This window comes from Budorcas taxicolor, chromosome 16 (assembly GCF_023091745.1).
Source record: "Budorcas taxicolor isolate Tak-1 chromosome 16, Takin1.1, whole genome shotgun sequence".
In the NCBI taxonomy this organism is placed as follows: domain Eukaryota; kingdom Metazoa; phylum Chordata; class Mammalia; order Artiodactyla; family Bovidae; genus Budorcas; species Budorcas taxicolor.
The window spans coordinates 39,380,656-39,394,858 of NC_068925.1; the positions used below are offsets into that span (position 1 = coordinate 39,380,656).

Consider the following 14,203-nt stretch of genomic DNA (forward strand, 5'->3'; position numbering starts at 1 on the left):
GTAGGGACACAAAAGCATCAGCAACAGCATCACTACCTTCAGTATGGCACCAGCACAAAACGAAGAGGCAAGGGCATCGAATACTCGTACCTCAATGCACATGCCCCATTGCCCTGAGCTTTTGATATTTTGCTGTTGTCAGAGAAAGAGATGTTCTAGTGAGGTAGAGATGAAGGAAAGGGTACAGACTCACATACTATTCTTAGAAGACCAAATGGCTCCCTTTGAACATTCCCAGGATAGTTTGTGAATTACCAAGGGGAGTTCAAATTCCCTCAGGATAATGATTATTATGATAATACTCTGGCCAAGGTGGCATAAGAAACACACATGATATGTATGTGATTTGAAACATCTGAAATTCAAGAAACTAGCCAAGTTGGCACAACTCCAATTTTTCTGGCCCAGAATGACAAGTGATACTGAACAAAGATGTCAATGATATAAGATATATATAAAAAGCAGATGGCTAGCTTAGAGAAGAAAACCAAAATAATAAATATGGAAGCTTAAGGCCCATAAGGCTAGCCCTAAAATCCAGTGTTATGAAATATATTACGAAGTACACATTTCCAGGATTGCGACCATTTTGTCAATTATTATAGGTTTCCAATGAAGAGTCATAGTGATTAAGGAGCAATTGAAAATGATATAAAAGAGAACTTATCCATATAATAGAAGTTAAAGCTATAATGATAATTGTATCTCCCCAGAGGAAGCACTGAAGAATTTCTGCGAACACTGGTGAACATGTTATATATTCTGAATAACAAAAAGCCTAATTGGGAAAAGCAGAAATTCCTAGCTAAATTCTATAACTTCCTCTGCTGACACCACTGGAGAATCAGTTTGTATATGTTAGACAACCCTTATTGCTTATCAGTGTGTACACTGGTTTTTGGAATTAGGTAAGCATTATCAGTATATATAGCCCAAATGAAAGCACGCTTATAACAAGGAAGGAGTATTGTTGTAAATCAGTGAATCCACAAATGATATGATGCTAAAGTAATATGGACAGAGCAATAACATGGTGCTGGAGCTGTGGTAACAAATCTGGCTCCATGAAAAAGAGAGATGCTAGTTAAGAGGGGAAGCAGAGGTCCACATTATTATAGATCAACTTAACAATGATTATTACTGCACAAGCAAGCAGGAGGATTAAAAAGGGCTTCTCAATTCTGTCTGTACATCAAAACTTCCTTGAAGCTTTTTTTTTTTTTTTTTTTAACGTTGATGCCAGGTCTAGAATAGAGACTAATTATATCCAAATCTCTGAAGGTGTGGTCCAGTATTCAAATCAGTTTTTTTTAACCCCTTAATGTACTGTGAGAGTTGGACTGTGAAGAAAGCTGAGCACTGAAGAATTGATGCTTTTGAACTGTGGTGTTGGAGAAGACTCTTGAGAGTCCCTTGGACTGCAAGGAGATCCAACCAGTCCATCCTAAAGGAGATCAGTGCTGGGTGTTCCTTGGAAGGACTGATGCTAAAGCTGAAACTCCAATACTTTGGCCACCTCATGCGAAGAGTTGATTCATTGGAAAAGACCCTGATGCTGGGAAGGATTGGGGCAAGGAGGAAAAGGGGATGACAGAGGATGAGATGGCTGGATGGCATCACCGACTTGATGGACATGAGTTTGGGTGGACTCCGGGAGTTGGTGACGGACAGGGAGGCCTGGCGTGCTGCAATTCATGGGGTCACAAAGAGTTGAACACAACTGAGTGACTGAACTGAACTGAACTGAACTGAATGTACTGCCAGTGTTGAGAACCAGTGACTGAGATTTAAAGGGTCATGTTCCAAGGACTCAAGCTCAGTTAGAATGTATTTTATAAGAAAATCTGCCACTGAGACAATACCACCAGAGGATCATTGCTTATATCAGACAAAATGTTCAGTTAGTCATTATCGAGAAATACAACTAGTGGATTTCTGGGCAAATCAAATGAAAGTGGTGATGAGGACAAAAATGCCTTTCCAAAATAAACGAATTACCATTATACTTCCATGTTACAGTAAGAGCTGTCTGCCATACAGAAGGTTCCATGCTCTCTAAGTAATAATAATGTGCAAAGTGTTAATAAGTAACATAGCAAAGACCTATTCTCTCAAGATTAAGTAAAATCATATTTGATGTTGTTAGGAATCAATACTAAATATGAATATAAATATTTTAGAGAAAAGAAAATAAGTCCTCTGCACCACTCAGTCTGAGCACAGCACAGAGAAGAGGTGTTAGACAAAAATCAATGTGATTCCCAGAAAGGTCACAGCAGGATGCTTATCTATAGTGGGAAGACGCTATTTTCTAGTTAAGATCCCCAATCAGGAAGCTTCTATGACTATTTCAGTTAGTTTGGGCTGGTTTAATACGAGACCAGAAAATGGGTGGGCTTCCCAGGGGCTCAATGGTAAAGAATCTGCCTGCCAAGCAGTAGATGTGGGTTTGATCCTTGGGTCAAGAAGACCCCCTGGAGGAGAAAATGGCAACCACTCCAGTATTCCACAGCCAGTTCAGTATTCTAGGAAAATTCCATGGACAGAGGAACCTGGAGGGCTACAGTCCATGGGATAGCAAAAGAACTGGACATGACCAAGCACTAAACAACAACAGGAGAATGAATGGTTTAAACAACAGAAATTTATTTCTCACAATTCTGGGATTCCTCTTCCTGGTTTTCAGACAGCCATCCTTTCCTTGTATCCTTACTTGGTAGAGAGATAAATTGAAAGCAAGCTCTCTCTTAGAAAGGCTCTAATTGCTTAAAGGTCTTATCCCTCATGACCTCATCTAAACCTAATCACCTCCAAAAGATCCTGCCTCCTAATATCATTACATTGGGGTTAGCATTTCAATATAGAAATTTATGAAAATTCAAACATGCACCCTACAACATGGACTTAATAGACAGGAATATAGTTCCATCCTTCAAGATTGCTCTTACACTCCACAGAGGCAGAACATAGATCCCACAGGGCACTCATTGCTGGAGTCAGTGGAGCAGCACTGAGCAAATGGAGATGGGCTTTTTTAGGGTGAGAAGCAATCAGGGGCAGCCATTTGCCTATGTGCTAGAGAGAGAAAACCCTTTTTGAAAAATCATTATTATAAAGCAGTACCTAAAAGAAAGGGGCTTCCCAGGTGGCACAGTGGTGGTAAAGAGACATGTGTTTGATCCCTGGGTTTGGCAAGATCCCCTGGAGTATGAATTGGCAACCCACTTCAATATTCTTGCCTGGAAAATTCCATGGAGAGAGCAGCCTGGTGGGCTACAGTCCTTGGGGTCGCAAAGAGTTAGACATGACTGAGCGACTATGCACACATATATACACCAAAAGAGAACTCTGAGCTATTTCAGAAATACTGAGAATTTCTATAAACAGTACTAATGGGCCTGATACAAGAAAGTGACATTGCAACAGAGGCTTACATAAACAGGGGTGAGATGCAGAGAAGAAAAGAGATCCTGTTCTATTAGTCCTTCTCTAGATCTCCAACTTGTATAAAAAACTGGAAATTCTTATTGGGATCCCACTGAACGTCATATATAAGTTTAACTAGCTATATTAGACAGCTATATGTTGATCTGTACCTGGTTCTCATTCTATAGTAGTGTGAGTTTGGACATTCTTCAGTAAGGCCTAACATAAACCACCTTGCTGGTATCTTCATAGACAGACTCCACAAGGAGTATATTGCACTTAACAGTGGTGTATACAAGAGCACTTGGTAAAGAGCATTCCTAACAAAATTTTTTCTGGAAATGGCAATTATATAGACAACCATGATTGGCTACAAAAGGCCAGCATTTAGTATCATGAATAGGTTTTAAATTACAATTTGTTTGGTCTCAACACTTTTATAAAAGTTTGGGCTTATGCTTCAAGTGCAATTTGGCCTCTTTTGTCTCTGTAGAAGGCAGAATTACACATGGTGTTACGAGCTCTGCAGATATATCATCACTGATTCTTTTCTTTTTCCTGGTACTTGCAGGAGCAATCAGCTACCAGCCTATGGGACGCATACGCAGGTCTGATAAGTAATCAAGCCATGATCCTGGCCTTAAACTCCAGGTATAATAAGCTTTCATGCTCTCTTATTGGACTGGTTGAATACCTGTAAAATGTAATAGATACATACCAACAATGTGAAAAATTACTCCAGGTTCCTCCACCCTAATTCAGCACCTATTCTTTCTGATGTTTACAAACCTTTCTGTATTGCATAAATAGGCAGATAAACTACTATACTACTTTTCATTTTTACTTTGTGTTAATTTTAACTTTTCTGTAAGATCATATTTTCATTTTGATGGCAACAGAATATTTCCAAATTTTGACATTTTCTAAACTAAATTTTATCAGTACTGTAATTATCATCCTTGTACACAAAAGACTGTATCTGCTCTGAAAAAATTCTTTGAAATACCCTTCTGAGAGTGAGGTTTCTGGTTTAAGTGATGTGTGTGTGTGTGTGTGTGTGTGTGTGTGTGCGTGTGTGTGTTAATCGCTAAGTCATGTCTGACTCTCTTACCATCCCATAGACTGTAGCCCGCCAGGCTCCTCTGCCCATAGTATTTCCCAGGGAAGAACACTGGGATGGGTTACCATTTCCTGCTCCAAGGGATCTTCCCAACCTAGAGACTGAACCCAAGTCTCATACATTGCAGATGTATTCTTTACCACAGAGCCACCAGGGAAGCCCTGATTTAAATGATAGGCAACCATAAAAATGCCCTGCTCTGGAGGATCTTCACTGGCCAACAGCTACAGCTGCTGCCTGTGTAGATTTGCCAACATGGTCTGTGAGGCCTCACTTCCTGTGGGCTGCTCTAATCAATGACCCAGCACGGTAGGACAAATAACTCCAATGGGTACCAGTGGGTGACTTCATTGAGAGATCCTCATCAGCCAGGCTGAACCCTCCTTGGAACTTGCTGTAATCCAAGACTCTTCCTACCCTAATCCTTCTTCCTTCCTTCTCTGCTTCTCTTCGAAATCTCTTTTACTTCTCTTAGACTTCTTAAAATCCTCTTTTAGCATCTGTTTCCCCTAAACCCAAAGTAATGCAAATGAGATGAATTGTCTTAGAGCTTTTGACAGCATCAGTTTGTTCTCCAGAAAAAATGCACCTATAAGTGTTTCGTTAAAGCCTAGTCACCTGGAAGATATGCATGCATATATACAAAGATACATATAGACAAGATTTGGAATATTATATTATTTTACAAGGTTCATGGAAAGGCAGACTGTAGATTAGAATTCCCTTCTTCATATTTTAATTTTTTGGTCTACCTAAATGTGTTAAAAATCTCCCACATACATAATGGTTTTCCTTTATTTTAAAAAATTTATTATAAATTTATTATAAATTTTACTTTTCATATTTTGATCAAGTATTATTTTGTAAATAAAGATTTACATGTTATATCTTCATATATACCTATATAATTTAACAATATAAATGAATTCTGTTACTATTAAACCCATGGACTTCCCAGGTTGCTCAGTGGTAAAGAATCTGCCTGCCAAGCAGGAGATGTGAGTTCAGTCCCTGGATTGAGAAGATCCCCTAGAGAAGGAAATGGCAACCCACCCCAGTATTCTTCCCTGAGAAATCCGATGGACAGAGGAACCTGGTGGACTATAATCCATGCGGTCGCAAAATAGTCAGACACAACTTAGCAACTAAACAATAACAAAATTAAACCCATATAATATCTTCCTTCTTTTTTTGACTAGTCTTTCTAATTATTTAGTTTCTACTCCCTTTTTACTTCTCTTTTAAATCTTTAAAATTGCCATTATACTTATTTCCCCTGATAATAATTTTAAAATAATGTATTTTTTTTGTTTATGCCCTTCACTTCTTTGGTTGTATTTTCAGCCGTTTCAAAATCTTAAGTTATATGGATAGTTTATTATTTGTCTCATTTTAAATAAGAAAAGAATGTTGCTAATATTAAATTGCTTCAAATTTTCTAATTTTTAAAATAGATTTCTCATGGTGATTAGAGAATGAAATATATATATATGCTTTTATAGTTTGAAACTTTCTATGGCTAACTATATGCAGAATATTTTTCAGCATTCCATGATTATTTAAAAAGATAACCCTTGTTATTTGATTTAGTATAATTTATTTATATCTCATTAATTATATTAAAGATATTATCATTTGCAGATTTTTAACTTTTATCTGCCACATACTAATAACTGAATGCTTAATCTTTTCCTATGTGCTTCTATTTCTCCTTATATCCTTAATAATTTAATAGTTTTTTATAAATTATATTATATTTTTTTTTTAATTTTTATTTTTACTTTATTTTACTTTACAATACTGTAATGGTTTTGCCATACATTGACATGAATCCACCACGGGTGTACATGTGTTCCCAAACATGAACCCCCCTCCCACCTCCCTCCCCATAACATCCCTCTGGGTCATCCTCATGCACCAGCCCCAAGCATGCTGTATCCTGCATCGGACATAGACTGGCAATTCGATTCTTACATGATACAATACATGTTTCAATGCCATTCTCCCAAATCATCCCACCCTCTCCCTCTCCCTCTGAGTCCAAAAGTCCACTATGCATATCTGTGTCTTTTTAGCTGTCTTGCATACAGGGTCGTCATTGCTATCTTTCTAAATTCCATATATATGTGTTAGTATACTGTATTGGTGTTTTTCTTTCTGGCTTACTTCACTCTGTATAATCGGCTCCAGTTTCATCCATCTCATCAGAACTGATTCAAATGTATTCTTTTTAATGGCTGAGTAATACTCCATTGTGTATATGTACCACAGCTTTCTTATCCATTCATCTGCTGATGGACATCTAGGTTGTTTCCATGTCCTGGCTATTATAAACAGTGCTGCGATGAACATTGGGGTACATGTGTCTCTTTCAATTCTGGTTTCCTCAGTGTGTATGCCTAGCAGTGGGATTGCTGGGTCATAAGGGAGTTCTATTTGCAATTTTTTAAGGAATCTCCACACTGTTTTCCATAGTGGCTGTACTGGTTTGCATTCCCACCAACAGTGTAGGAGGGTTCCCTTTTCTCCACACCCTCTCCAGCATTTATTGCTTGCAGATTTTTGGATCGCAGCCATTCTGACTGGTGTGAAGTGGTACCTCATTGTGGTTTTGATTTGCATTTCTCTAATAATGAGTGATGTTGAGCATCTTTTCATGTGTTTGTTAGCCATCCGTATGTCTTCTTTGGAGAAATGTCTGTTTAGTTCTTTGGCCCATTTTTTGATTCAGTCGTTTATTTTTCTGGAATTGAGCTGCATAAGTTGCTTGTATATTTTTGAGATTAGTTGTTTGTCAGTTGTTTCATTTGCTATTATTTTCTCCCATTCCGAAGGCTGTCTTTTCACCTTGCTTATAGTTTCCTTTGTTGTGCAGAAGCTTTTAATTTTAATTAGATCCCATTTGTTTCTTTTCGCTTTTATTTCCAGAATTCTGGGAGGTGGATCATAGAGGATCCTGCTGTGATTTATGTTGGAGAGTGTTTTGCCTATGTTCTCCTCTAGGAGTTTTATACTTTCTGGTCTTATGTTTAGATCTTTAATCCATTTTGAGTTTATTTTTGTGTGCAGTGTTAGAAAGTGATCTAGTTTCGTTCTTTTACAAGTGGTTGACCAGTTTTCCCAGCACCACTTGTTAAAGAGATTGTCTTTACTCCATTGTATATTCTTGACTCCTTTGTCAAAGATAAGGTGTCCATAGGTGTGTGGATTTATCTCTGGGCTTTCTATTTTGTTCCATTGATCTATATTTCTGTCTTTGTGCCAGTACCATACTGTCTTGATGACTGTGGCTTTGTAGTAGAGCCTGAAGTCAGGCAGGTTGATTCCTCCAGTTCCATTCTTCTTTCCCAAGATTGCTTTGGCTATTCAAGGTTTTTTGTATTTCCATACAAATCTTGAAATTATTTGTTCTAGTTCTGTGAAAAATATCGCTGGTAGCTTGATAGGGATTGCATTGAATCTGTAAATTGCTTTGGGTAGTATACTCATTTTCACTATATTGATTCTTCCAATCCATGAACATGGTACATTTCTCCATCTATTAGTGTTCTCTTCGATTTCTTTCATCAGTGTTTTATAGTTTTCTATATATAGGTCCTTAGTTTCTTTAGGTAGATATATTCCCAAGTATTTTATTCTTTTCGTTGCAATGGTGAATGGAATTGTTTCCTTAATTTCTTTTTCTACTTTCTCATTATTAGTGTATAGGAATGCAAGGGATTTCTGTGTGTTGATTTTATATCCTGCAACTTTACTATATTCATTGATTAGTTCTAGTAATTTTCTGGTGGAGTCTTTAGGGTTTTCTATGTAGAGGATCATGTCATCTGCAAACAGTGAGAGTTTTACTTCTTCTTTTCCAATTTGGATTCCTTTTATTTCTTTTTCTGCTCTGATTGCTGTGGCCAAAACTTCCAGAACTATGTTGAATAGTAGCGCTGAAAGTGGGCACACTTGTCTTGTTCCTGACTTTAGGGGAAATGCTTTCAATTTTTCACCATTGAGGATAATGTTTGCTGTGGGTTTGTCATATAACTCTACACCTAAAGCAACTAGAAAAGGAAGAATTAGAGAACCTCAGAGTTAGTAGAAGGAAAGAAATCTGAAAAATTAGGGCAGAAATAAATGCAAAAGAAACAAAAAAGACCATAGCAAAAATCAACAAAGCCAAAAGCTGGTTCTTTGAAAGGATAAATAAAATTGACAAACCAATAGCCAGACTCATCAAGCAGCAAAGAGAGAAAAATCAAATCAATAAAATTAGAAATGAAAATGGAGAGATCACAACAGACAACACAGAAATACAAAGGATCATAAGAGAATACTATCAGCAATTATATGCCAATAAAATGGACAACGTGAAAGAAATGGAAAAATTCTTAGAAAAGTACAATTTTCCAAAACTGAACCAGGAAGAAATAGAAAATCTTAACAGATCCATCACAAGCATGGAAATTGAAACTGTTATCAGAAACCTTCCAGCAAACAAAAGCCCAGGTCCAGACGGCTTCACAGCTGAATTCTACCAAAAATTTCGAGAAGAGCTAACACCTATCCTACTCAAACTCTTCCAGAAAATTGCAGAGGAAGGTAAACTTCCAAACTCATTCTATGAGGCCACCATCATCCTAATACCAAAACCTGACAAAGATGCCACAAAAAAAGAAAACTGCAGGCCAATATCACTGATGAACATAGATGCAAAAATCCTCAACAAAATTCTAGCAATCAGAATCCAACAACACATTAAAAAGATCATACACCATGACCAAGTGGGCTTTATCCCAGGGATGCAAGGATTCTTCAATATCTGCAAATCAATCAATGTAATTCACCACATTAACAAATTGAAAAATAAAAGCCATATGATTATCTCAATAGATGCAGAGAAGGCCTTTGACAAAATTCAACATCCATTTATGATAAAAACTCTCCAGAAAGCAGGAATAGAAGGAACATACCTCAACATATAAATTATATTTTAATAAATATGTTCAACAATTTTCAATTTTATTTCTATGTGCTTGAGATTTTATGGTAATAACTATAACTTTTATCAATTTATATTAATTGTACATATCTCTTAATGCTTTTTTATTTGAATTAATCATATAATATATTGATATAGCCTTCCTGATTTATTTCTGATCATGTTTTATATAATATTCCCATGCTTTTATCAAGAGGCATCTACTTTCCTTTATTCAATTGTTTTATATAATATTCCCATGCTTTTATCAAGAGGCATCTACTTTCCTTTATTCAATTGTTTTATATAATATTCCCATGCTTTTATCAAGAGGCATCTACTTTCCTTTAGTCAATTGTGATTCTTGAAATTAATCTTGCAAAAATTTCACTTACTAATATTATGTAATACTATTGCTCTACAATGAAAAGAAATAAAACATTTTCAAGAAAAATTTTTAGTATATTTGGTTTACCACTAATTCTCACTTCACTCCAATATCAGAAACAAGTATTTAGTTCAAAAATTTTTAAAAAGCATACAGTAATTTGTGAGAGATATTTATTGTTTCTTCTCACATTTATTTCTATACCATATTGTTATATATCTTAGAATATAAGAAAAGTTTTACACTGCAATTCTCAAGACCAAGATGTCTCTAGCTATAAAACACACTAGTAATTTAATAACTGCTCTTTTGAAAATAACTGCCATTTTGCTGATAATCATCTATGTTGACCCATATATTTTTGTTGGGCTTTCTTTAGTATCACCAATATCTGACCCCCAACCTCCTTCACATTTAAAATGAGAAGACTCTTACTCCATCAGCAGTTGTGAATGGCATCAGAGCATCACGTGTGTGCTTAGTGTGCTTAGTCACTCAGCTGTGTCTCAGCCTTTACGACCCCATGGACTCTAGCCCACCAGGCTCCTCTGTCCATGCGGATTCTCCAGCCAAGAATACGAGAGTGGGTTGCTATGCCCTCCTCCAGGGGATCTTCCCAACCCCCGGTCTGAACCCTGGTCTCTCACATTACAGGCGGATTCTTTACCGTCTGAACCACCAGGGAAGACCAAGAATACTGGAGTGGGTAGCCTATCCCTTCTCCAGCGAATCTTCCCAACCCAGGAATCAAAGCAGGGTCTCCTGCATTACAGGCAGATTCTTTACCAGCTGAGCTACCAGGGGAGCATCATGCTACTTTCCTAATCCTTGTTCATCATGTGGACCATCTTAGCATTTTTAGAACTGGTAATATGATTTCAAAGTACAAGACAATTTTCTATTTTATCAAAATATTAATTTTTCATTTTCCTAAATCAAATCATACATCCCTAGAATCCTACCACTGGAAAAAACCACTGGAACTTTTTGATAGGTAACACACTTTTATTTGTTCACAGTCTGAAAATCCACTGGAGTCCATGAATAAGTCAAATCAATCTTCCTAAGATTTAAAAAATTATCTACTATGATTCAGGAGATTCCATTTCAAACAATGGATAGCAGATATTTAGATCTTCTTGTCCAGTAGAGGGAAATGATTCTGAGTTCAGCACAAGATTTCCTACCTTTACCAACTATATTACCATCTTATAAAAAAAATAATTATTTGTACTTAAAAAACCCAGGAGGCACCGTTATCCAGATCACACTTATCAAAGGAAAAATAGCTGTGTCGCAACTTATCTTTTTAACGGTTGATGGGAAGGTTTCTTTTGCCATCTACTGGAAGATGTATCTCAATATCAGAAGTGTTACATGTGAGAAACACAGTCTCAAGGATTAGATAAAATGTGGCAGTGATATATTTCAACTACCTAAATTTCAGCATGGCTTGAAGAGCTTAGCTGGGAAATAACCACCCTGTAAAGTATTATGTCTATGGAGAAATATATTCTGAATTCTAAATAACTGATTACAAATTATTTTTTACCAAAAAAAATGATTCCTTTATATTTAAATCACCATAATAATTTTAGAGTAATATTTAAAATTCACACATTATATAAAGCCAAAATTTGGGCCTCATGTTCTAGTATCCTGACTCTTAAACTAAGAAAAGGCCACTAAATTTAGCTTACATCTGTTCTTTCTTTAGTTTAATAATTATATCTTTTTTTTTTTTTTTTTTTTGGTCAGCTTCGTGGATCCTGCATTGCAGTTTGAAACTCAATTGAAGATAATAAAGTCATCCTTTAAAATGGCATTTGCTGTCACAAATCTTGATGAAGTGAGGGAAGCTGGTATGAATGAAGATGACGAAAACGACCTAGAAGTAAGACTTTGCTTCCTTTAATCATGATGAGACGTCTTTATGCACAGCAATCCCACAGAATGTCTGCCCACAAGTTGTAATCTATGTTTTCTTCTTCACTCATTTTGGATATAATAGATAAATAGCAGCATATTCCAGCACTAATCTCTTTTTCTGGACTCCCGGTGAACTCTACAATCCCTGGGGTGTAAGGAATTGTATTGAATTTATAGGAACAAATGGGTGAAGAGATTTTGCTTAATTTGTTTAGCAAGTCCAGCAAGTTTACTGGCAAGTGCTTCAAAGAAGTAAATAGGAGCCAAGAAAAGTGCAGGTTGGGAGACTTCTGTAGTAAGATCAGTAACATCCATGGTTTTTTATTTCTCAGTCTTGCTACACAGTTCACTTGTCCTACAAGGTATTAAAGCAGTTCATGGCATGTTGTATTGAATGAGGTCTCACCTCCATAGCTACATCTCTGCTTTTTTTTTTTTTTTTTACCTTCAATATATGGGGAGAACTGACGATCCAGGATTACATAACTACTGGCTGGCTGGTTGTCTAACTTCCTTGTTTTTCAGAATTTATACCGAACTATTTTAAACATATTTGAGGACACTCTTCTGATCTTAGTGTCTAAAGATGTCTACAAACTGCAGATCTTAAAGGTAAACAGAAGATAAATGGCTTTGTTTTCTTGTCATAAAGCTAAAGAGTATACTACATTGCTATTGTTGTTTAGTCCCTAAGTCATGTCCAACTCTTTTTCAAACCCATGGGCTGTAATCTTCTAGCCTCCTCTGTCCTTGGGATTTTTCTAGGCAAGAATACTGGAATCAGTTGCCATTTCTTCCTCCAGGGGAATCTTCTCAACCCAGGGGTTGAACTTGTGTCTCCTGAATTGACAGGCAGGTTCTTTACCACTAAGCCACCAGGGAAGCCCATACTCTATTTTACTTTTTATCATTTGCCATACTTACATCTCCTTCAAGAATCTGGCAGCTGAAAGATTTTCTTTACCTTTCAGAATATGTCATTATCTCCCAAATGAAATCCCTTCCTTTTATTTGAACCACAGAGACAGAATTTTAAGAATTCAGTTTTGGGAGTATGGCAACAACAGACACTTAAGAAGCCAGGTATTATGTGGCAACATAAGTGTGAACACAATATAGGGTAGCAGAACATACAACGATTGGTCTAAACCATCTTCAGGTCCATGTAACAGTTAGCCATATTTTGATAATGTTAATATGCATATTCTTCCCTCACAACTCTGGGACTAGGGAATTCCATGGGCATCCTATCTTCAAGGATACCATGTATCAAGGAAGGTCTCATAAACATCTATAATCCCAATTTTCATATCCAAGACTTCAGTGTATTTTTAATGTGCCAGCCAGAGACACAGACTTATCTGGACATATTATGATTTTCAATTTTGCATTTTTAACATGATAACATCCAGAGGCAGCTGTCTGGAAATACTGAGAAACTAGATTGATGGGTTTTGCAAATCATAAAATACATTCAAGGAAAGAAGTAGAATTGATATATATGTAGATAAGTAGAAATGTGAAAGATAATAAAATATACAGATGTAATTTGTGCCTGATTTTAGCCATATATTTTCCATGCACTTTAAGGTGGTTATTGAAAGTGAAAGGTAAAGCCAAGGGTTTCCCTGGCAGGTCAGATGCTGAAGAGTCTGCCTGCAATGCAGGAGAGGCGGGTTCAGTCCCTGCGTCAGGAAGATCCCCTGGAGAAGGGAATGGCTATCCACTCTAGTATTCTTGCCTGGAGAATTCTATGGACAGAGGAGCCTAGTGGGCTACAAGTTCATGGGGTTGCAAAGAGTTGGACACAACTGAGTGACTAACACTTTCGCTAACACTCCCATGTATACTCTTTCAACCACCCTATGCTGCTTATTGAGCATTTACTCTATGTCAGGCACTAAGCTGAATACTTAATAAATGGGTTATTTAATTTAATCCTTAAAATAACCCTGTGAGAAAGTTAAAATTATTTCTCCCATTTTTCAGAGAAGGAAATGGAAGCTGAGAGAGAAGCAGTAATACATGGGCATCTAATGAGTGGAGGCGCTACTGTAACTCGGGAGTCTGTTACTTGACCACCTTATTCTTAAACCTACCACATCTAGAAACTCCCCTGACCCTCCGAAAGAGCTGAACCTCACTCCCGGAGAAGGAAGACGCTGAGCTCTAAAGACTCTTCATTCCTAGGAAATAAACTTCAGAACAGTTTTATACAATGGGAGCAAGTGAAAGGGAAGAGATTTAGCCAACCATTGACATAAATACTAAGGACTCCAACAATCAGCCTTAATAAGTCTACTAATGGTGGTTAACATGTGAGGCACATGAAGTCTTATTCCTTTCCCAAGGTTATACCTATGTCCTTGCA

At 36.9% G+C, this 14,203-nt stretch overlaps 1 protein-coding gene across 1 annotated transcript in view; it reads left to right on the forward strand.

Annotated features, from left to right (window-relative positions):
- MROH9 (maestro heat like repeat family member 9) overlaps nt 1–14,203 on the forward strand; it is a 166,354-nt gene that overhangs the window by 85,406 nt on the left and 66,745 nt on the right. The window contains exons 2-4 of the mRNA XM_052653549.1: nt 3,998–4,077; nt 11,662–11,797; nt 12,358–12,444. Coding sequence (XP_052509509.1) covers nt 3,998–4,077; nt 11,662–11,797; nt 12,358–12,444 — 303 coding nt within the window. The remainder of the gene's footprint in view (nt 1–3,997; nt 4,078–11,661; nt 11,798–12,357; nt 12,445–14,203) is intronic.